General features: G+C 47.5%; 1 protein-coding gene across 2 annotated transcripts in view; it reads left to right on the top strand.

Moving 5' to 3' along the window:
* Positions 1-6,428: 6,428 nt before the first annotated feature.
* Positions 6,429-23,641, top strand: part of SHC4 (SHC adaptor protein 4) — a 28,785-nt gene continuing 11,572 nt past the window's right edge. Inside the window, exons 1-6 of one of the 2 annotated variants that reach the window (XM_021537508.3) lie at positions 6,429-6,697; positions 7,877-8,480; positions 15,420-15,490; positions 21,346-21,409; positions 22,312-22,431; positions 23,520-23,573. In XM_021537508.3, the coding sequence (XP_021393183.3) occupies positions 6,462-6,697; positions 7,877-8,480; positions 15,420-15,490; positions 21,346-21,409; positions 22,312-22,431; positions 23,520-23,573 (1,149 nt within the window). In that variant the 5' untranslated portion in view covers positions 6,429-6,461. The remainder of the gene's footprint in view (positions 6,698-7,876; positions 8,481-15,419; positions 15,491-21,345; positions 21,410-22,311; positions 22,432-23,519; positions 23,574-23,641) is intronic. The other variant, XM_021537507.3, reaches the window with a different exon arrangement.

Below are 23,641 nucleotides of genomic sequence, written 5' to 3'. Positions count from 1 at the left end.
GTCCTGGCGCTGCAGGTGCTGGGACAGGTCTGTGTCACACTGTGGCCACAGGGTGGAGGAGCTGTTTGGTGGCACCTGCAGCACTCGGGGTGACAGCCCTGCAGGGAGCTGAGCCCCTCAGCCACAGCAGGGGAGTGGCTGAAAACAGCAGGATTAGCAGAGGGCTTTTCACACGGATTCCAGCCCTCTGTTGTCCCCCACTATGTCACTGACTGGAAAAGTATTAGAAAAACCCACCCCTTCAGAGACCCTGGGACTGCAGCAGGTCCACAATATTGAGTTGGAAATAATTTTTTACTTAAGAGGAAATGAGCATTTCTCTCATACTCTACTGGATGAGAATTTCAGTTGATCTGCCCTTATTGTTGGAGTGATGCACGAAGTCACCTTTGGAAAGTAACATGAAGTTCTCTGTATGTTGTCCCCTCTTTAACTGCGCACACCTTTATGTCAGTAACAGTGACCTGTAATAATGTCATTAACTGGTTTTGCAGCTCCCACATGTGGAAATATCTATAGCCATTCAAAAAGGATAATGCTTTGTCCTGTAATTCTGAAGTTTATATTTATGTACCTTAACTTCACGTTTCAGTTCTGCTATTGCAGTTGTCTTCTGGTAGAAGTGCTTCTGTTACAAACCTCACTTGGGACGTTCTATGACTTGCAGTCAGAATTACTCATTGTGTCTGGGTTCAGCCTCTGTCTTCTCAACCTGATTTGGAAAGTACAAAAAAAAATTGTGGGTGGCACAGGTGAGCTGTGCCATGGAAATGACAAAAAAAATTAGTTATCCTCATGCCTTTACAAACGGAAGTTTTTTTCTTCCTCTTCATTTCTTCACCATTTAAGAAATGGTAACGTTGAGCAAATTTCCTTGCCTCTGATAAGTTTTTAAGTGGTATTTTGCACTTCTGCACATACCAAAAAATGCACCACAAGAAAATAATTGCTCTTGCTAAATTCCTTCAGGCAGCACTGGCCCTGCCTGCACTACAACAGCAACATGGGTTTTCCAGTACCAGGTTTATAGGGATGGGGCTGGAGTTTTCTGAATCTGTGTGTCTGCAATGTGTAGAAAGACCCCAGTCAGTCAAACTGCACTAAGCAAAAAGGACAACTCCTTGGACTTACTTTTAGATTTTTAAGATCATTGTGAATAAACAGAGCTTTGCTCATTTTTTGTGTATTGTTGTGGGGTTTCGGTTGTTTGTTTTTTTTTTTTTTAAGTGCTACTGGGCAAACCCAACCCAGCCCACAGGAGCTGATGCCAGCTGCAGGCTCTTTACCTCAGGGGCTCTTTTATGAGTGAGCAGATGCAGGGGAAGCTAAGCTGGAATGCACTGCCTGGCCCCAGCTGCAGCCCCAGTGTGCTTCGAGCTGTTAAAGGAGTTTTCCACAGAGCCTGGGCAGCTCCCACACAAGGCAGATGTGTGGGGGCTCTGTCTGGGCATCATGAGAATGCCCAGCTCTCTCCTGTGGTGTTTTCCAAGGATACAGCCTTAGTGAGTAATGAGGAATTTAATCATTATGTAAGGCTGATAACAGACTTGTTCTTCTGCAAAGGGAAATGGGAGAGGGGGCATGGAATAAACTGCATGTCCCACAGTTATCTGTGTGGAGCTGTGTTTGTCTTTGGCTTCCCCTGGAGATTCTGGAGGATGCAGCAGCATCCATACCCACAGCAATTCAGTCTGTGTTTACAGGGAAAGTTAATCTGCGTCCACACCAAATTTAAAACAACTTTGTGCCTCTAGAAGGCTTTGTACTGCTATAGTGGTTACTCTTTTCTTGCAGAGTTATAAAGCAATAATAAATGTTGTCACTAAAAACATTTGGGGGTTTTGTACAGTTTTTTTTTTAAATTGCAGTAAAAGGCTTCCTGTTAAGTGGCATCTCTCAGGGAAAAGAACCTTAAATATATGTTTAGAGTATTAAAATTAAACTGCTTATAATGCTTTTTCTGCAAGGGAAGGCTGCATTTTCAGCTGAGATGGTAAGTGTCCCTTCTGCCATTGATTGTAAGCACCAGAGAGGTGAGGATGTTTGGGGGAAAAAAAAAAAACAAAACACACCAACCAACCAAACAAGCAGCTTTTGGAAAGCTTTCCTTATGGGGGCAATATTGACTGTAGAGGAAGAGAGCAAATTAACAAAAAGAAGTGATTGGAAAAGCCCACATGTCAAGGTTTACTTTCTGATTTTTCCAAGTTAAAGGCAATCATGCAAGTATAGAAATGGCAGATGCTGGACAAGGATGCTTCAGTGTCTCCTTGGGTCTCCTCTGCACACCAGGAGACACTGGGAGAAGTTCAACCCTGTTGTAGGATTTATTATTTTCTAGTATGGGGTAGTGCATTGCCCTACAAAAATAAAGCTTTAAAGATAATTGCAGGAAAGAATGGTTGCCTGTCTGCTATCACAAGGATACCAAGCCCTTTGATGACACTAAAGCATGACTGCTCCCAACTTCCTTTGGAGTTGACAGTAGTTTAATGATGCTGTTGCTGAAACTTGTTTCACATGGTAGGTAATTCTGCTGAGAGGAAGATTAGGCTACTTTAGGCTGAAATTTGTCTTTTTATTCCTCCTGCTGTGGGCTGTGCTCAGAGCTGGATCCAGTCACTAGACTCTTAATCTGCTCTTTGAAGATTTTGTGGTACACCAGATGCCAGGTGATGCTGGGTTTTGCTCATAGGCACTCGGCCTCCTTGCAAATAGTGCTGAGGGTGCCCAGCAAGTGCTGCTGAATGTAGCTTTGGATTCTCGGTCTGCAGATCCTTCCAGAAAGCAGTGGTTAGGGCAGTGTGGTGTTTTCTGCTTGAAGCAGCTCTCCCTAGCTCTTCTGTTTTGGGTACATCCTTGTTGAACGTGCCAAGGTTGGCACCAACCACCTTGGAGATGGGACAGCTGTAGCACAGGTCCCCCGTGCTGTGCTCTCCTCCCATGTTCAGCTCTCAGTTTACCTTTGATGGCTGCTTTCCCTCAGAGCTCCAAGGACTGGGTCTGTGCTGGGCTCTTGAGCAACCTTTAGACTGGATCTTGGGCTTTTGCACAGGACTCTCCATCTCGTTTCTGTTCCCCTGAGCTCTGGGACTGTCCTGGGGGGAAAAGACAACAAAACCCAGCAGTGTTTGAAGGAGGAGGTTCATGGTCCTGCCAGGCAATGAGGATGTACAAACAGAGGGCATGGAGCACATCCAGCTCAGCCCTGTTGCACAGCAGGCTGGGTCCTTCCATCCATCCTGCTCAGCTGCAAGGATGTGAGTTTTGCCCAGGTGGAGCAGCCCTGCCTTCTGCTGCCTTGTCCCATGGCTGTCTTAGAGCTGCAGTTTTGGAGAGAGCAACGTTGCTGTGGCTGGTGAAACTGGGCTGAGTTAAACACAGCATGGTGCCCAAGAACAGAAATTGCTACTTAGCTTTTTCACCCTAGAACATGATTTCTGGGATTAGCTAGAATAGAAGAAAAACACTAATAGTCTAATCTCTGATTTTTGTATTCAGGGTCCTGCCTTTGTCCTCCTCAAACCCAGTAGCTCTGATCCCTGTGTTTCCAGCCCAAGCAAACCCACTCTGACTCTCTTGGAAAGTAGGAGCTGCAGTTGTCAAATACACTTGGTTTTATCTCGTTCAGAACAATGGATGGGAGATAAAACAGTGAGAATGATTCAACATGGGAGAAAATAAATTTCTACCAATTGAAATAAAACAATTTTGTGTGTGTGACTTTCTCTAGTGCAAATAAATTGCTTCAGGCTTCCCAGAGGTAGCTGCCACCATGTTGTTACCTGCCACGGGATTTTCCTGCCGTTCTGCAACAATTTGCTGATTCCTGCCAGGATCAGCCAGGCATGTCAATGAGGAAGTGAGGCATATCATCTTGGTGCACCTCAGCATGAGTTAACTCTGCTGTTGCTATTTATACAGGGAAAAAAGTCCCTTGTTTAGTCCATATTCTAACAGAAAGGGCAAGCTCTGTTGTACTGGTTGCAAGCAGCACGTAACGGCTTCCTCTGGGCTCCTGCAAGAAGCAGCTGCTTTTCGGGTGTGCTCTGCAGGTGCATGACAGCTTTTCTTCCTTGCTGCCCCCACACTCCCGGTGTGACTGCTGAGCTGCCTGCTCTCCTCTCCACTGGTCCCCAGCTCGCTGTGAATTCTGCTGTCCCCAGCGAGTGCTGTGTGCTCCTGTCCTGGCCCCTGCACTGGAAGAGAAAGAATGTGGGGTGGTGGCACTAAACACCTGCTCCAGCCGTGATCCCACAGCCCCAGATCTGAAATGGGGCCACTCCCCAGAGTGCCTGAGGCTCCAGGCTGACACTGCTGCTTCTGACCAGATCGGTTGCCTGTGGTGATGCTGGAGATGTGGCTGCTACTGTCTTGCCTCCTTCTCTGCAGCTCTTTCAGAGGGGTGTTAGAAGTGGCTGTAGCTGGTTAACTGCTCCTAAGTAATGGTTCTGCTCCGTCATTGTGGTTACACCTCCCAAAGCTCCTGTCCCCTCTGACAATACCTGACTGGGGGCTGCTCACAGCAGTTTCTCATGCAGCATACTTGAGGCTGAGAGACTGTCTGGGGCTGTAAACAGGGTGTGATGGAGGGCTGGGGTGTGATGGGTAACAGTGACTGAGGGACAGGTTTCGTCAGCTCATGGCTGTGCACCGTCAGGGCATTCCCATGGAGCTTGAGAAAACACATGTGGCACAGCCCTTTGCCAGCAGCCATGTGAGAGGAAAAATGATTTTTCCCTGTGTCCTGCTGGGGCAGCAGCAGGGCTGGGCAGAGAGCTGGGAGGGTGGGGAGCCCTGAGCACAGTGAGCAACAGGGAACTCGAGCTGTGAGCAAGAAACACAGGCTCCTTTTAGACAAGGCTGTCGGTTCAGTTTCGCCAGTGCTTAAAGGAGCTTTGTTCTCTGTGCTGGTTAGAGGCTGATTTCCCAGTATCTTAAACAGAAATCTTGTTTTTAGCCTTGAGAAAAAAAGCTTTTTAATTTATAAAGGCATAGCATTTTTCTATCCCCTCCTTTCCCTCCCCACAATGACTGGTATTGCTTGGACAATGCTGCTCTTTGCAGCATTGTCCATGAGAGTTCTGCTCTTGAGCTTGTATTTCTCAATCACTGCTGAAAACAGAGCTCATCACAATTGCATTTTTCTCTGGAACCTGCAGTAAAACACCAGCTATTCGTCACCTCCCACACTATGATCACACTTGCTGGTGCCTGTGAGCAGAGAAATGCTGATTAAAGTACCAGCCTCCCTTGTGTCTCTGGAGAAGCCACCCTGAGCCCCCCCATGGCATCCTGAGAGGGCAGGAGGGCTTTGGCCATGGGGCAGCAGGTGCTGGTGCCATGCAGGGCTCCAGACACAGCTCATGGGTGATTAGTGAAGGACAGGCCTATTGCATTACTATTTCTTTTTCTTGCAAATGTCCCCTTTCACCTCACAGGTTTAAAGCCTGCCCGATTAACCTTTTTCACCTGCCAGCTCCTGTTAGCTGCAGTGGGATGTGAAGGGGATTGCATCTCCTGCAGGCCCAGCAGGGACCTCCACCTGCCCATTTTCTTGCTCACACAGGTAAAGAAGGCTCAAATTGCCTCCTGAGGAAGAATCAGCAGGCAGGCAGGCTCAGGAGATGAGGACCTAAGGCACGGGGGAGTGTCCTGGTCACCAAGTCACACTTTCCTGGTGCTGTCATCTGTGCCGAGGGGCTGCTGTAAGGCAAGAACACTCTTGCTGTGTGCTCAGAGACAAGGTAGGAAGGATGGTACGGTTGATCTTGAACAAAGAGGAAGTTTGTCTTGTCTGTTTGCATATTTCTCATGGCAGTAAAAAAAAGACAAATCTGGGAGGCTCCCCAGTACAGAAACCTGGGGTATCACCATCTCCCAGGTCCTAATGCTGGTCCTCATTGTCCCCTTCATGGGAAGCACAGTTTGCACTCCCCTCCAGGCCCTCCTCCTCACCAGCACGGGCCCCATGGCCTCTTCATCCCAGTTTTCCTTCCAGTCATGTTGATGTCATGTTCAGCATGGTGTTGAAATGAAGGAAAAATGTTCATGCTAAGAGAGTTTCTGCACTTTATGTACAATCAGTAGTGCTGCTAATCACTTCTGAAATTTTCTGTTCTTTTGTGCTCAAAGCTATCATTAAAGCTTCATGAGAAATTAGTCATTCTTTGTAACTTGCGGCTGGTCCAGGTTTTGCCTTTGGGTTTAATTTTGTGAGCAGTCTGAGCCACCCTCACTAAAATGGGTTGATTCAACGCAGCCACTTCCTCTTTGAGCCATATTTCACTAAAAGAGTTTGGACTGGCTTTTTTCCCCCTACCTTACTGTAGCAACTATTGCATCTTTAGGATTAATACCAGCTTTCATACCCGAGGTGAAAACAGGAATGGCTGTGATGAGCTTTCTGTCTGTGACAGAGAAGCTGTCATGTCACTTCTCCGCCTGTCACCGGCAGGGCAATGGGCAGCACGGCCTCTGCCCAGGCACCGGCAGCTGATTCCAGCCCTGAACGCGAGAGGAGACTGAGGCCGCACCCCTGCGAGCAAGAGGAAGGTGAACTCAACACCGAAAATCTGGCGAGAGAAAACGCCTCAGCTGATGGGGGCAGCGAGGACCTCGGGCCGGGTTTGCTCTCCTGGCCGACCCCCGTGGTGCCGAATTTCCCCTCCCGCTACGCTGCCCCACACGAGCCGAGGTAACTCGTGCTGAGGGCCCTGGTATTTTCAGGGGGTAAAACAAACCCGCGTCGCTTCTGGCGCTGCCGGAGGTGCCCGCGGTGCCTGAGGGCGATCCCCGGGCTGCGCCGGGCCGGGAGCGCCGCCCCAAATCTGCGCTTTCCTTGGGGCCGCGAGCCGGGGAAGCATCGCGGGCCCGGCTGGGCGCAGGCCCTTGGCTCTGCCCGTGCCGCCGCGGAGGAGGAATGGCCGCAGAACGGGGATTTTGGGGGATTTTGGGGGATTTTGGGGGTTTTTGGGGGTTCTGGGCACCACCCCGAGGGTCCCTCGCGCCCCCGCCCCCCCGCGCTCCCCGCGCGCTGAGGGCGCGTGAGCCGGCGGCGGGCGGCGATTGGCTGCGAGGCGCCCCCCGGGGGCCGCCGGGCCGCGGCCGCGCGCCGAGCGCCATTCACGGCGCTGCCCGCCCGCACGCGCCGAGCCCATTCACAAAAACTTCATTCATAAAACCGGCGGCGGCGGCGGGGGCGGCCCGGGCGCTGCGGAGCTGCTGCCCCGCGGCGCTGCGGGAAGCGGCCCCGGAGCCGCGGGAATATTCCTTCTCTCGGGACTGTTGTGGTGCTGAACGACTTCCCAGCGGGAATTAGCGAGACCGTCGCTGCTCAGTGTTTTTCGAAAGAATCCTGGGTTTGTGCCTGACGGCGGGGCGGGAGCTGCACGCAGGGATGCTCTTCGCCTCTGGGGCAGCGGCGGTGGAAGTGCAGAGAGCCCGGCACCTTACGGGGTTCATGCCGGTCTGAAAATACGTTTGGGCTTGTAGCTGTCTTGCTCTGCTTTGTGTGGAATATGCTTGAGCTTTCGCTGCAGCCAGGACTCTGCAATTATTGATGCTACAGCTGTGAATCTTCAGAACTAGGTGGGATTTAGTGCCTGGCTTGAGGCAGGAATGAAGGCAGGTTTGGATAGTGGCTCCTCAACTTAAGCTGCTGTATCACCGATGTGCTTTCCTGTATGCTGCTTTTATTTCTGCTTACAAAATGCCAGATGTCCATGCAGTTTTAAGCCTTGTTCTTTGAGGAAAATAAACCATTCAAGAGGGAGTCAGCAAAAATATCCAATAGGTTTCTGTTTTGAAAATTGTTTGACTTGCTTGATTTCCATGTAATTTATCTACAAGAGCTAATTTATGCAAGAATATCCAGTTACAGACCTGCCAAGGCTATGAGAGAACGCAGCCAGCAGAGCCTCGGTGGACACGTCCTGTATGTAGGGTTATTCAGAAATCCAGGAATGCTGCACAGGGCTAAGTACAGCCGATTCAGGAATGATTCCATAACCTCCCTAGATGAAGGTACACAAAATACGTCTTTAAATATCAAAGGTTCTTCCTCCTCTTCCCATTCTTCAACACCCAATTTACTGACAGAAGATGTCTCGTTGGGACCACAGGACACCTGCACCACGCTGTGCACGCTGATCCCCCGGATGGCCAACATTAAACTTGCCAACCCATCAAATCTGCCGGGCCTGAAAAGCTTCTGCCTGGGAACCAAAGAGGTGCCACGAATTAAACTCACGGAGTGCGTGACCATCCCGAGCAGCCCAACCTCGCCTGAGATCAGCTGCCTGTCGGCCTCCTACCCCCAGCCCGACCTGGACAAGCTGGTGCTAGCCCCAGAGGCAGCGGGTGACTGCGCTGTGCGGGGCGCTGAGGAGGCTGCTGCTGTGGGCAGGCAGGACAGGGGCCTGGCCCAGAGCAGTGAAAGCTCGTACAGCCAGGAGCCAGGAACCACCTACAGCGTGCGGGTGAGTACCTCTCCCTGGGCTGCCATTCTTGGACAAAGCAAACAGCTACGCTGGCTGCTGGGTGACCTCCATCTTCCTGCCTCTAGAATCCATGCCCCAGACCACTGAGTTCTCCCATGTATTTCTTGTCTTCTGGTGTACCTAGAGCTGTGGCATTGAACTGAGCAATGCTCAGCACGGCTGAGCTGCTTCCAGAGGTAACACAACATCCAATTCCGAAGGACTGTCTGTAGACTCTCTGAGGAGTGCTGCTGAACTGCAACTAAGACAGGTTACTCTGCATGTTGGAGGGAAAAGGAGACCCATGAAAGGGCCTCTCATCCCTCACAGAGAGCAACTCCTGGCATTAGGTGCATTCTGACCCATGCTGCTGATATATTTGTCAGGCAGGCTGTGGGGCAGGCTCTGCCCAGGTTATATTTCCACTATGGTTTTCTGCTGGTCTTCCTTTTTTGGGCAATATCTCAGAAGGGGGTTCACTGGCAGGAGCCTCACAATGCAACGGGGAGATGTTTTTTTCCCTTCATCTTCCTGGTTATGTTGCTCCCATGGCTGTGGGCCTGCAGGAACCAGCCCAAGGAGAGCTGCAATTATGTTGCTGACATGTCCTGGCCAAAATCTTGGCATCTTTTTCAACTAACCCTTTCAAATAGTAACAAGCAGATTGGTAAATAAGTAACATGGCGGTTTGGGCATTTCAGCATCAGAGGATGTGCAAGGTGAGAGGATGAGCAAGGTACTTATTTCCCCAGAGACCACCAGACTTCTTCAGGACCTGGTGATGAAGCCTCAGGAGAGCTGGGAATGGCCAGGGCTACAGCATGGCAGGACTACAGTGCAGAGGGATGGTCTCACCTGAAGGCAAGGCGGGACCAAGAGACCAAGAGCTGGGCATTTGGAGCTGCTTCCAGCCCTTACCCTCTCACCCTGGCCCTTGCCCTCCTTCCTGTGTGTTTGGAGGCACTCACTCTCCCCATGCAGCTTCTTGTGCCCTGTTGGGGTATGGGATTGCTGGGATCTCTACAGAGACCCTTTTAGGAGGCAGGTCAGGTCTACATTATTGGGACTGCTGCTGTCAGAAATCTTTGGCCTTAACAGCTTAATCAGAGTATGAGGAGGATTCAGCATGGATAGGATCTCCAGTTATTTTAGAAAGGCAGTAATGTGGTGAATAAAGAAATGTCGTAGGGCAGGAGCTGTCCCCTGCAGATTGGAGCAAGGCAGAAATTTTCTTGGTTGTTTTAAAAAGGGGCCATTCTGGGCTCATTGCATCCCCTGCGGGGGGAAGCTGTGGCCAGGTGTGACAGGGCACTGTGCCACAGCCACATGTCACCCAGGCCTGGTGAGGAAACCGAGACCCATAATAGCACCTAGTCCCCCAAAATGCTCGTGCAAATAACAAAGAGCCCAAATACTAATATTGTAAGAGGAGCCTGGACAGCTCTGATTCTCACGCTGTTGTGTTTCAAAACATACTTCATATGCAGATTGCTGCAGGCTTTATAAGGGGGCTATTTACCATGTCCTTGTTCACATTCTACCCGTTAAAAACCTTCCCACAATGCTGCCCATCTGGAGCTGAGGTTGTCTCTAAATGGTACCCATAGTGGCCATGGCACTTATCTTTCCTGCTCGTGTTTGTTATGGCTCTGATGAGCCTGAGGAATTTTCCAAGAGGCACTTGCCTTCCTCTCTCTTGCTTGTTGGGGAGTGCCAGGGATGTGGCTGCTGCTGAGAAGGAGGATAAGATCTGTCTCTCAGCACTGTCCTGCATCAGTGGTTTCTCTGAGAATAGCAAGGATGATGTTTACTGGACCTAACATGGAGTAAGGCTCTATACCTGAGCTTAAATCAAAGCGTGAGTCTTTGAAAGATGGTTGGTTTTTAAAAATTATTTAACTGAAATATGAAAAGGAAATACTATTGCCATATATTTCATTACAATACCGTTATACTTTAAAATAATATGGTAAAGGTTGTTTGTAGCATCCTTTGTCTTAAAGGGCTTTTAGCAATGTACACGTTGGTCCTTTGCTAGTGGTTTGATGGTGAATGCATATAGATATATGTCTAAAATCAGTTACATGTCTCTAGATTAAAAAGACCCTGACCATTTCTAGCACGGTAGTTCAGAATTACATGAACTGCCCCCTGAAAGCACACGTGGGCACCAGTGCCCTGCACAGTCCTGCTGTTGTCCATGGAGGATGCGACAGGTCAGCCTGGAGCACTTGCTCCCTGCCTCTGCGAGGGGAAGGGGGTCCAGCACAGCCCTTTCCTGGTCCTAGGTTGCCACCAGCGCCTCTTCCATCTTCAGGGCAGGGAAATATTGTGGTATTTCAGCTGCAGCCACTTCCCTGCGCGCAGCACTCTGACACCGCGCCCGGAGAGCTGCTCCGCATCGCCCGCCGTAAATAAAGAACCGCGCGCGTCGGCACAGCCGCGCTCCCGCGGGAAGGAGCCGCGCTCCCGCGGGAAGGAGCCGCGCTCCCGCGGGAAGGAGCCGCGCTCCCGCGGGAAGGAGCCGCGCTCCCGCGGGAAGGAGCCGCGCTCCCGCGGGAAGGAGCCGCGCTCCCGCGGGAAGGAGCCGCGCTCCCGCGGGAAGGAGCCGCGCTCCCGCGGGAAGGAGCCGCCGCTGTGAATCATGAGCCGGGGCTGCCGGGCTCGGGTTTGGGGTCTGGGGCTCGGGGTTTGGGGTTTGGGGTTTCGGGGTTGGGGTTTGGGCAGCCCTGCAGCGTCCCACGGGAATGCGCTCGGCACCCGGCAGTGCCCGCGGGGCACTCGCGCCTCTGGGGAACCCATTCCCACAGGAACCTGCCTGTTTTCAGGCCATTTGCTTTTCACAGCCGGAGAACGGGGACAGGGTGGATTGGGAACAATTCCGTTAGAGATCTGGTCTCAGTGCAGTGCTGCAGAAAGTGTTTTTTCAGGAAACAAAGCTAAAAAGAAAGGTAAAAGGAAAATATTACTATATGTCTGTATTTAGGATTTTCCCTTTTTTTTTTTTCACATGATATATTTAAAAATTGAAAACCTGTGAATGAAAGGGTCAGACTTTCCCATAAAAACTTTAATTTATCAAAAACCATTCTCCTTCACAAAAAGCCCTGGCTTGCTGCCCTTAGGGTAAAGGCTGTGATGCGTGGGCATGAGGAGTGGGACAGACCAAGGGCCTGGCTGTCTGTCTGTCTGCACCGCTGCTGCTGCAGGGGGGAAGATGAGAGCACGGCAAGCACATGAGGAGAGTAAGGCTAGCACTGACAAACTACTGGGAGGATGTGGGTTTGTGCCTAATGATCATTAATAGGATCTTTTAATCCTTGAAGGTATCTGGTCTGTTTTCCAGCTGGTTCTGCCTGGATTTTGTGCTGTCTCACAGGTGCCCTGGGGGTACCACCCACGTCTGCAGTGGTGTGCACTGCTGCTGTGGGCTGCCTTGGCCTCTCTGCTTCCTGTGGTGGGGATGGCAGAGGTTCTGCTGGCTTTGCTTTTGGATCTGGATGGGGCTGGTGTTTGCTGGAGGAAACCGGTGTGGTTCAAACTGAGGAATGAGCCAACTGAGTGTCCTGCAGGGCACAAACCTGGGCCAAAGTTCTTCATTAGCTGCCTGACTAGTGGCTGCTAACAGCGTTACAGTAAACCCTGCTGTGTGAGGCAGGATGAGTGGCTGAGCTAACTGGCACAGTGGAGTCTGTGTGCTGGCAGGAGCAGTGCCACTGCCAGGGGACCTCTGGTGGTCTCTGCTTTCCCGTGGACACAGTGACTTTCTAACACCAAGGCAGCATCTAAAGAAGGGCTGAGAAAATTTCCCTACCAAAACTACTGGTAGTAATAGCTCTGGTAGGGAAAAACTAATCATGCTTTGCTCCTTCCCCACATCCCTGGCTGGCTTCTGGTGTTGTCCATGGAGGGAGGGTAGCACTTTACCTTCCTGCTAGAGTGAAAGCAGAGAGATCTCACAACAAGTTCCTGAGCCTGGCACTCTGCATTGTCCTGCCATGTGCTGCTTATTCACATGGGCCCTGCCTGGTGCCTTCTCATCTCCTCCCACACAGTCCCTCATCCTGTTTGCAGTCACTTTCTGTCATCTCACATAAATAGATGTGAAAAGGTGTGTGCATCTTCAATAACTGCTGTTCTCTCCTGGTGGTGTGGGGAAGTGCAAGCCAGCCCCAGATCACCCTCTGTACTCAAACACCAAGGGACAAGGCAGTTCCTGGTGCCAGTGCAGGCAGATGGGATATCTCTGCACGTGTTGCCATTAGTGGAGTCGTTCCGTTTCCAGCAGGGGCCAGTGAGTCTTTCCTTCCTAAGAGCTGCTGCTTGTCTTGGCAAGAGCTCTCCATCCTGCTGCTGACAGAACAGTGGGTTCAGCATCCGCTTTCATTAGCGATGTCAGGTCTTCAGCACTTGGCTTGTTTCACTCTTGCTGTTCTGTTTTCTAAAGGTAGCTGAATTCTACAGTTACATCTGTGCTTATTGCCCCAGGCTGGTTAGTGCACCCTTGGGCCTGTGTCCAGCTTCCCCCAGCTTGCCTAGCTCAGTGAACTGTGTCTTGCCTCTCTGTGAGCTTCAGAAGATGAACATCCTCCCTGTACGCCACCTTTGGACCTGGTCTTCACAAAAGCACCTGGTGTGGTGAATAACTTGTGCTGGAGCAAGATCTGTGGGCTGCTGTGTCTTCCTCTCCCAGGCACCTGTGGTTGCTGCCCTGCTCATGCTTTAGTTTAACCTTCCCTGCAGCAGGAAAGATGGAGTTGGCCTTGACCCTGCATCACCAGAGAAGCCCATTATGTTTTCCTGTTTGGGGTGTACAGGACGGGGAGTGGGGGCACCACCTGAACTGGAATTTGGGTGCAGGAGTCTCTGAGACAAATATTGTCCTCCTCCACTGCCTTCCCCTTTCTTTCATGTATTGCTTGTGCTGCATCTCATATTTTGCTATGGAGGGGTTAATATTTTTGTTTATTGTTAATTTTTTTTCCTTCCTTGGAGAGCATCTTTTGTTTTCTTGAATAGGCTTCTGGTATTTCATTGTCCTTTTGTGTGCTCCATAGGCTTCTCCCAGGCTCTGTAACCCTGACTTGCCCTGCCCCAGCCCCACATTGTTCCCCTGCCCAAGGCTCTGCTGGTTCTCTGTACCCTCATACTGCAATGTGAAGGTTCAGCCGTTTCTAACTGTGCCAGTTCAGATAACCAATGACAGCTAAAATAAATGAGAGATGCAGTGAGGTGCCATGTTAATGCACTTCCCTACTCGGGCTTTTAAAGAGAAAAAAAAAAGATCTTTTGTGAATCATTGATAAGTTCAGCTTCACTCAGGGTCACTTATGCAAAAACCTAATATTGATTTTTCATCTTTGCTTAGAGTAGCTTCCCACGCATCTGTTCAGGATGCAATGGGGACTCACTTGTCAGCATATGACTCACCTACTTCTCTAAATTTTTCTTTTTTTCAAGGATAGAGGAGCAGCCAACCAGCTCACAGGATGCTTGACCTTATACTGTAGGATCGGAGGTCGTTGCTGTGCTACAAGCTGAGGCTCTAGACATATTTTCCACATTTGCTTTGTTCCTGTTAAGCAGGAATATCTTTAACAAGGCAGATAGCTCTCAAAGTCATTAAATGTTCATTAGGGAAGCAGTTCTGCCAACCTTTCAGATTCTTATTGATGTCCTTCCAGGTCTCTGACCTAATTCTGGAGTTCTCCCAAGGGTTACATTGCTATCTGGAAAGAAAGCAAAATAGGGATAATACAATTGTTGTGGAATCCCTGACTGCACATATAACATTCTCCTTTTCACACACGTATTTCTGAAAGTCTCCAAAACTGAAACAGATACCTAAACCAAACCCTCTTTGAATGGCCCAGCAGAAAAAATTATTTACAGGCAAAATGAGGCAGAGGAACTAAATATGGTACCTTTCTCTGATACAGAATGCCTTCTCCATCCGTGCAGACAAGGGGCAGAGTATGCATGCCCCTGCCTGGGTTTTTCAAGTTGTCTCTGTGTCCCAGAGGCTTTGACTTCCTGCAGGCATGCTGTGACTGCAGCCCTTGGGCACCATGTGAGCACTGCAGGATGGTTCCAAGAGGAAAAATGAGATACCCAGACCTGTGCCAGCCTGTGGAAATGAAGGGATCAGACTGCTTCAACAACAGAGCTTGACATCCATAGAAATGCTGAATGATTAGTAAGATATAGTTGGGGATATGCCATCACATCCTTAATATTTCTGATAATTAGTCTTATAAATATCCCAAATGAGTATAGAAAAAGCCCCAGCTCTGTCCCATACAAGAGAAGTGTGGCAGTCAGCCTTTAATTTAAAGCAGGTCAGTTTGTAGTGTAGGCTCTTAAGAGCTGTTGCTATGAGCTGGGATTGCAACTTCACATCCTTCATCTTCTGCAGAGGTTATTTGTCATCAGACCTGTAGCAGTGTGGAGCCAGTGGTTTTCCTTGTGGCCTGTAATGCCTCCTACTCTCTGAGGGACACTCAGCTCTTCTGCATGGGGCCTCTGAGTACATTGGTCTCAAGGGGCTTCCAAAGCCTCTCTACTCCTGAGGACTCTGTTCTCTCCAGTATTTCCTCATGTATTTCTCCCAGCTCAGTGTCACAGGCTAATATGTGAGAGTAAGCAGAAATGGGAAAAAAGGAATAATTGGATTTTGTGTCCCCAGCGTGCTTTGCCTTTTTTGATTGTTTTTGGTGCTATAGTGTTTAAGCCATTGGTATCTTTATTGCTCTTCTCTACACTTTTAGTAAAATAAGATCTATTTAGGAAGCAGCTTTAGGATGGCTGATTTGAGTTTCCATTTAGACTGTGGTTCTGCATAAACTTAGTGGACAGTAATCACATTTGCTTCCTCCTGTGATCCTCCTATTACCTGTGCACCAGATATTAACAGTCCTCCCTTTTCTCTGTTTTCCATAGTACATGGGCTGTATTGAGGTGCTGCAGTCGATGAGATCCCTGGACTTTGGCACACGAACACAAGTCACCAGGTAGGTGGTGTAAAACAGAGATTCAAACCAAGAATGTTAATTTTTGTATAAAGCTGAGGGTGCGTGCCTAGCTCTGAGACACTTTTGAAGAGGAGTTTGCATGCTTTGTTTTGTCTTTTCCTAAGTGATGATTTGAATGATTTGATCATTACAATAGGCTATTTGCGTTGGAAAATGAATTGTTTCAGGCACAGATGTGATTTCTCTCCCAGTTCTTGCTCAGAGAGCCTCCCCCTGCAATGGCAGCACGGAGCAGATATCCCCAGGCAGCTGGGGAAGGCAGCAGCTGGGCTCTGCACGTGGCTCAGCGCTGCCTGCACGGCTCTCTCAAGGCACAGGGGAAATCCACTGTGCTGCTGTGCCTGTGGGTGCCGTGGCCAAGGTGGAGAGCCAGGACCCTCATGGATCTCTCTGTGACACCATGCAGAAGGTGCCATCAGTCCCTCAATCCAGCAGGGTCATCTAGGGAATTTTTATCAGATGTATGACATCGCTTGACCCCATCTGCACCAAGACCAGGCTCAGCTGGAAGTGGAGTCACAAGGAAAACATGTTGAAATACAGCTGTTTCCATCTGTACTGCAAGCCTAAGTTTTTAGGCTGCAAATTAGAAAAAGATTAATGTTTCATTCTCAGATACAACTGGGGATGTGGTTAAAATTTGAAGTATTTTGTGGTCTTTTGAGAACTTTGCAATTTCTTTTGCAGGTTACTGCCAGTTTCTCCTATGCTTGTAGGGTGGCTGAAATGTCCTGTCAGAAATAGAAAAGCACAATTTCATTTTTACATTTATTCTTGCAAGTCTTGCAGTGAGGGAGTGTTTGAGTTTTCAAAACAATCACCTTCTATCCAGCTCTGAGTGCTGTGTGGTGCTGCAGTGTGCTCATGGTCCAACAGTCAGGACTAGTGCCAGGCAGCCCCAGCAGCCACCCAACAGCTTTTTGGAGAGGTGAGTGGCTGCAGGTTATCTTCACCTGGCCTTAGACATGTTCCCTTGTCCTCTCAGCTGCTTTTCTGGCATAGTTCATGCTGAGGATGCCAGGAGTGTGGTTGAGGCTTCCTGTGCCTGCCCAGCTCTTCCTTCCTGCTGGAGGGAGACTTTCAGATGCTTTGCTTCCTTATGTTTGTATCCAAAAAGTCATAGAGAAAGGAAAGCAACGTGAAGGGATTAGTATTACGTTTATACCTGTTGGCTCCCAGAATTATCAGCTGAAAGGAACTGAAAAACATGAGTCTTTCAATGCCTATAGACTTCACTTGAAAGCTGTCCTGTTTGTTTTATATTCAAAACCAGCAGTTGTTGACATTTACAACTGGTATAAGTACACACTCACCCATGCATGTGTGCATGAAGAAGTGCCTGAGATACCAATATACTTCCCTAAGCAGGTCCTTTACAGTCTAAGAAGAGCCATGTAATACACCCAGGCCACTGTGTTCTTCACAGCTCAGCCAGAGGGTGAGGTTATCTCCTGTTTGCAAGAGGTGTGTGTGCTGCTGTGCTAACAGAACAGAGCTTTGGCTGGTTTGTCAGGAAAATAATGAATATGAATTACTGCGTGACAAAGAGCTTGCCAACTTAAATTTGGGCTAGATAGTAAGGTTTTGTTAAGCAGAACTGTGTCAAAACTTAACAATGGAAATATTTCCATCACCATATAAAAAATCCCACTGCTGACCTTAACGGGCTCTCTTGTGCATGAGAAATTCAAAACTTAAACTGTTTGCAAACCAAATGCTGAAGTGCTGAGCTCACACATGCAGACTTTAAAGTTTGATCGATGACAAGCTGACTGGAGCAAAGATAACATTGATTATTCCCCTATTGCTCTCTCGGGGGAACAGGTTTATAGACACATGCACAATGCACCAACCAAGGAGCTGCTGGAAATTATCCCATTTTAACCATGCTTATTATTTGAATTGGGGTAAAGGATGTTTTTACTTCAATGGCATTTTACTAAACAAAGAGGCATCTTCTGTTTTAAAGTGATGTAGAAGAGGTCTCTAGTTATGCCTGCGCCCTGCATCGCTTTATGTGTATGTGCATGCTTAGTTACCTCATGGTATCTAAAACTGCAGATATTATTTACCTTTCTCGTGAATATTGGAAAGATCAACAGGCTCATGTTTGCCAAAGTGCAGTGCGGAATCCGAAGGAATGAACATGGAGAATTTACTTTCTGTTTTCTTGCTGGACTTGCATTTTCAGTTGCTTGGCAGGCACATGGTCAGGAAGGCAGAGTGTGGCCTCTCTGGTGCTGTGAATGACTGTGGGATGCAGAGGCTAAATGACCACAGTGCAGCTAGAGAAGGGCTGGGCACTGAGGTGCTGTTTACCCTTGGTGGCTGTGGGGTGAGGAGGGCAGAGGAGATTCCATTGCAATTTTCCAGCTTTCTGCTTGCCCATCCATGACCCGACTTGTTCTTAGGGACATCCCTCCCGTTTTGCAGAAATCTGTGATCTCAAACTCCATGTTAATGACAAAAGTAACACCAAAAAATAGCAATAAATATGACAGGTTCTTCATCTTGAAGGTCTTTGTTTTTGTTTTTTTTTTTTTGTTTTTTTTTTTTGTAATGGTTAGCTTGCTGCTCTGGATACAAGATGTGTTTGGGTTGTCACTCCTCTGCTGTGGCAGGTCCTGCCTTTGCTGGACCCTGATGTGAGCTTCTCTTGTCCAGCCCTTCAGCTCTTTTCCTCTTACACATTTCCCACTTCTGTTACATCAAGCTGGTTGTTAGTCATCAACTTTGGGCATTTCTGGGAAAAGAGATTCTGTAGCTTGGATTGGGGCATTAACTTGCAAACTTGAAAACGGTCAGGACGCGGGGGGTGAAGGGTGTCTGAAATGTGCAGCCAGGGAGGGCTGCTGGAAGAAGGCTGACTTTGTTTGGAAGATTAATTTCAACTTTGTTGAGCCACATAATCCCTTTCTGTTACATGGTGTAGGCAGGGCCCTAGATGCTTAAAAGCAAATCCTCAACAGCATGCTTGCTTGCTTACATCAGCCCATCTTTCATCTTTTATTCTCATTTTGGGGGAACAATAAACAAAGTGGCTCAGTGTTACTGCCCACAGGCGCTCTCCCTCACGGGCACCCTCTGGGAGCTGCAGGAGCTGTGCTTGCCACAGGTTTCACTCCAGGGCTGCAGACCCAGAGAAAACCTGTGAACTGTACTTCTGAGTGGGCCTGAAAAAAAACAAAACAAAAAGCTGGTTTAATGGCTTATGGATGCCAAAAATGGGTCACTCATTTCAGTTTATCATGGATGCATCCAGAGTTTCTTCCTACTGTGTGGTGCAGTTTCTAGTTTGTGGAAATGACTGCATGTAGGAAGTGTTCAGTTGTAGCAGCAGGTGTTACCAAACTCTTGCTTTTTACGCCTTTCAAATAATATTTGTAAAGTTTTGTTAGATCACTGGGAAAATCACCCAGAGGTACGCAGCAAGAAATGTCAGTACAACTATTTCCCCTACCAAAGAGAGGTAATAGAAACTATTAAGTAGAAATGGTTTGCTACTTTTTGGTTCCTTTTTACTGGACAGTTGCTTCAGAGCATGGTGAAGTGGGCAGCCATCACACTGGCTTGTACAAGAACAGGTTCTGTGGCTGGCAACTCTTCCTGCAATGTTTGATTTCACATGGGCTTCAGGACATGTTCAATTACTCATTTGTCACCAAAAGAGACAACTTCCCTGTTTTTCCAATTTGTTTTGTATCTGGTTTTCTTTCTAGGTAAGGCTAGACTTGAAGGCTCCAAGTAGCCTTAATGTCTTGGCTCTGATTTTAATTTCCTTTAATATTGAATGAGAAGATGAGTTCTCATTTTCCAAGCCAATTATTGGAATCTGCAAGATCATTCTGCAGGATGCCTTCCTCTTTTCTTTTTTTTTTTTTTTTTGGTCATGTTTGTCCTTCCTCCTGGTAACAGCTAAATGAAACAGGAGCTAACCAAGTAGGGCATCAGGAATTAGCTTTAAAAACATATTTTCAGTTGTGTAGGGGGAAGTACTTTGCTTTTAAATGCTAAGAAGGGTCAGTGCCCCTTTTCTTCCCTGCTGTTTTCACTCAGAAAATATTAATGATATATTGCTATGGGTGAGGTCTCCATTCATTTGACAGCATCCAGGTTGAATTTCTCAGGATGTTCCCTGGCAGGAAGTCTCAGTGTATATCAGTGATCTTCAGTGCTTCCAGCACACAGCTCCCTGCTGTGGCAGCCCAGGGGACACTAGCAGGGGCAGCAGTGACTCCGGGGTTCACCGGCGCTGGGCCAGCTTTACTTCCTCTCTCATCTGCAGGGCCCTGGGGGCACCACTGGGCATCCTCACCAGGCATCTCTGCTTCATGGGACATGCCTGGCTGGAGCCTCTTGTCATTGTGTGGTCTCCTGATACTTTTCAGCCCTTCTGGACTAAATATTTCTCAGGAGGTGAAGGCCAGTGGTGTTTTCCTCCCGCACACACGCTGGGATCTGGAAACAGACAAGCTTTCCCAACCAGCTTGTTTCCTAGTTAGCTCCTTGGATAATAATTCAATAATACAAACAAACAAACAAACTCCCTTCCCCTTTAGAACCAAACAAAACCCCAGCCTTGGAAGATAAGTCTGAATTCAGCTGCAGGAGAAAGGGTGAGGTTTGAAGTGCCCAGTATGGGCCCCTAAGCTGAGAAGGCGCCAGCCCCTGTGGGACAGGGCAGAGGGAGACGCCGGGGCTGCGGCTCCAGCCGGGATGTCCAGGCAAGGCTGTGGGAACTTGCTGAGCACACCCAGCCCAGTATGGCACCATTTTCCTGTTGGCTTCAAAGCAGTAGCTATCAGTGAGGAAAAGTCTGTGACTGTAAAGCCAGCAGAAAGGTTTTGTCTCAGCTGCTGTGCTAACTTTGACCAGGGCCATCAGTGCTGTGCTGTATGCCCAAAGCAGTCACTTGCCTGAGCAAAGACCAGAATTTGCCTTGTTCAAGTGTGGAAAACAGGCATAGCACATCACTCTGTTATCCTGTGTATGCTTTATCTTTCATCTAGAAATGAGCACTGTGCATGCTTTATGTATTACCCTTCTGCTGCCTGAACTGAGAGGAACCTGCAGAGGAGAAGTGGTGGCTAGAGAGAAGGTCTAGTTTGGGAATTCCTACCAGAGATGGAAAGAGATGGACTGATAGCTCTGCAAAGGAACTGGAGAAGCTGATTATACATCCCCACCCCTCCACGGTGTTGTTTGGGTTATTGTGTTTTTGGTTTTGGTTCTGGTCTTTTGTTTTGGTTTTTTGGGGTTTGGTTGGGTTTTGTTTTGTTGGGTTTTTTTTTTTTGTTTTGTTTTCGTTTGAGGAGGTGTGTTGTTTTGGATTTTTTTTCTTTTTTGGAAAAGAAATCCCAAACCTTGGAAAGTCAATCAAAGCACCCAGCTGGGCTCACTCAGCATGCACCTGCTGTGCTAAATAGGAAGAATTAAGCAGGGAGGAGCCCCTCCTGCCATGCAAGAGACCTATCAATCATGTTGAGAAAAAGGCTTTGGAGGCATTAGGTTGTTTGTCTTCTGGTTAGTTATGTTTGAGTTTTTATTATTAAACAAATTCTCACAAGGTGAAATGAATGTGTTTGATGAAGACAAAGAATCCAAACCAGGCTGCTGAATCACTGTATTTTGTTAAATAGTTCTTTTGGTTTGTTTTTTTTTTTTTTTTTAACAGCGGGAGGAAAGAAGAAAGAAAAACAACTGTGAAAGACCTTCCAGAAGATTTAAGAGTTTATAAGTGGGCCGATAACAATAAATTGCAGAGTTGCTGGCTCTGTTACAGATGGTGCATGTGATATGATCCAACAGTTTCTGCTGTATTTTTTTATTTGCAGGGAAGCAATAAGCCGACTGTGTGAAGCTGTGTCGGGTACAAATGGAGCTATAAAAAAGCGGAAGGTAAATCCTGTTTTAGCTCAGCAGTTATTTTTCTGTATCTGCTTTTGATAAGCTGGATGCATGATTCTCTAATAGGCTTCAATCCGTGCTGGAATTAGTGCATTTTAATCCATATGAACTCAGCCTGAATAACATGGTAGCAGGGTGTTTAGCCCATTTGGTTTGGTGCTGAGGCTATGCCCTACTTTATTTTTCTCAAAATTAATGCTTTGCCCAGAGTTCCTCCTTCTACCAGCCCTTGCAGTACATGATGCTTTACAAGTTTTAGGTTTTGGCTGCTAAACTATTGGAATTGGGTTTTTTTGGGGTTTTTTTTGTTGTTGTTGTTTTGTGAGAGGGAGCTAATTCATTGGAAGATTATCTGCTGCTTATTTATATATACAAAAAACTAAACACAACTGAAATGGCAGTGTTTAATGGATTTTATTAAGTCACTGGGATGCAATGAGGGGCAATGTCAGTGGTTACTCTTGGGTTGTGTCCAGCAGAACTTAGAGATTTCCTTCTGTAACTGTGGAGCTCAAGAGGAATGAACTTACTCTTGAAAGAGGAATAAATGAGAGAATTTCTTGCTTCACCCAGAAGCACTTCATCCTCTGGAAACAAAGAAGAGTTCGGAAAGAAAATTGCACATTGTGAATTACTGAGCCAGCTATAGCATTTAGATCACTGGGATTTTGCTTTAAAACTTTCTTCCCCTATTATTGACATAGAACCCATTCCTACCAGTATTGTGTTCAGAGCTGATGTTTGTTAGAAGATCTATTTGCATTTGATCAAGTCATTATCCTTGCTCCATTGAAAGTCTCAATAAGATGCCATAAAACCTCCTTGACTTTCATATGTTTCTGCCCCTCACAGACTGGGCTGACAGCCTCTTTCTTTTCTTTCTTTGTTCAAAGCCTCCAGTGAAGTTTCTGTCTTCTGTACTTGGCAAAAGTAACCTTCAGTTTTCTGGCATGAATATAAAGCTGACCATTTCAACAAACAGCCTCACTTTGATTAATGCTGACACGCAGCAGGTAGGATACATGTAATCACTGTCCTTTTCTCCATGCTACAGTTTTGTCTCGTTTGTGGCTTCTGAGGGAAGGCTGTGCACTTCAAAGGGAATGCAGCACCCTTTAGCAGACTTGTGCATGCCTGGTGAAGCTGAATTGTATGATGCCTCTGAATTAAAAAATGAAAGCACTTTGGAGGAATTGACATACAACACAGGTCCTTTTTGTTCATGCTGGTGTGTTCCATGGGGAGGGATCCTTGAGCACTTGACAAACTCTTTCTCTGGATGTATTTGTCAGTAAAGTACCTAATGAAGAAGGCACTAGTCCTGACTGTAGTTTCTGACAAGTCCTAGGAGGAAAAAAATTTATATAGGTATTAAGTCAGAGTTTGGCTTTGGTGTCATTCAAAGCTATTTTACAGCTGGATGTTACATGTGTACAATCAATTATACTGTGTAAAGTCTCTAGGCTCCATGGAGGTGTGCTCCTGAGAGCCTGGGTTTGCTTGGAACTGTGCTCCCTTCCTTCTTGGCAGATATGATAAGCATCTTTGTCCTGCCCACCTAATTCCTCCCTCAGCTGTTGGTATTGCTCCCTGAGTGATCTCATCCCGGGCCAGCAGCAGGTTTTGCTCCAAACTGGAGCAGGTCAGGGAGGTCATTTTCAATTTGGCTCACTGGCTCTGAGGAATGCTGCACTTAGCTGGTGCCATGCTGAGCATCAAGGAGCTCTTAGGGGTTTGTCTGTAGTGCAGAGGTCTCCTCTCCATTGCACATCCTGGGAGGGAATTAGGACACCAGGTTTTCCTTTCTTTTGGGTACAATTAGAAGTTGGTTGAATTAATTCTGAAGAATTAGAAGTTTGTGGTTGAATTAATTCTGAAGACTCCTTAAGGAAGATTTCTCAGGGATCTAGACATTATTAAATATGAATGGGTAGTCTCAAAAATACTCCTATTTTTATCTCTTTCCTTCCTAAATTATACATGCATAAATTAATAAATGGGATTGTTGTGAATTTACCTGCTTGTTCTATGAAGACATATGCTCTGATGTCTTCTAATGTGTGGCCCAAGAGCATGTTAATTAGTCTGTTATGCTTTTCAGATTATTGCCAACCATCACATGCAGTCCATCTCATTTGCTTCTGGAGGTGACCCGGTAAGTATTGATTTATAAAATATACTTCTGCAGGTATAATGAACTTATGTAATAATTGTTACCTGCAA

The sequence above is a fragment of the Lonchura striata genome, chromosome 10 (assembly GCF_050655825.1).
Source record: "Lonchura striata isolate lonStrDom1 chromosome 10, ASM5065582v1, whole genome shotgun sequence".
Classification (NCBI taxonomy): Eukaryota; Metazoa; Chordata; class Aves; order Passeriformes; family Estrildidae; genus Lonchura; species Lonchura striata.
Note: the sequence above shows the minus strand (reverse complement) of the source record. Positions and strands in the feature narration are given on the sequence as shown.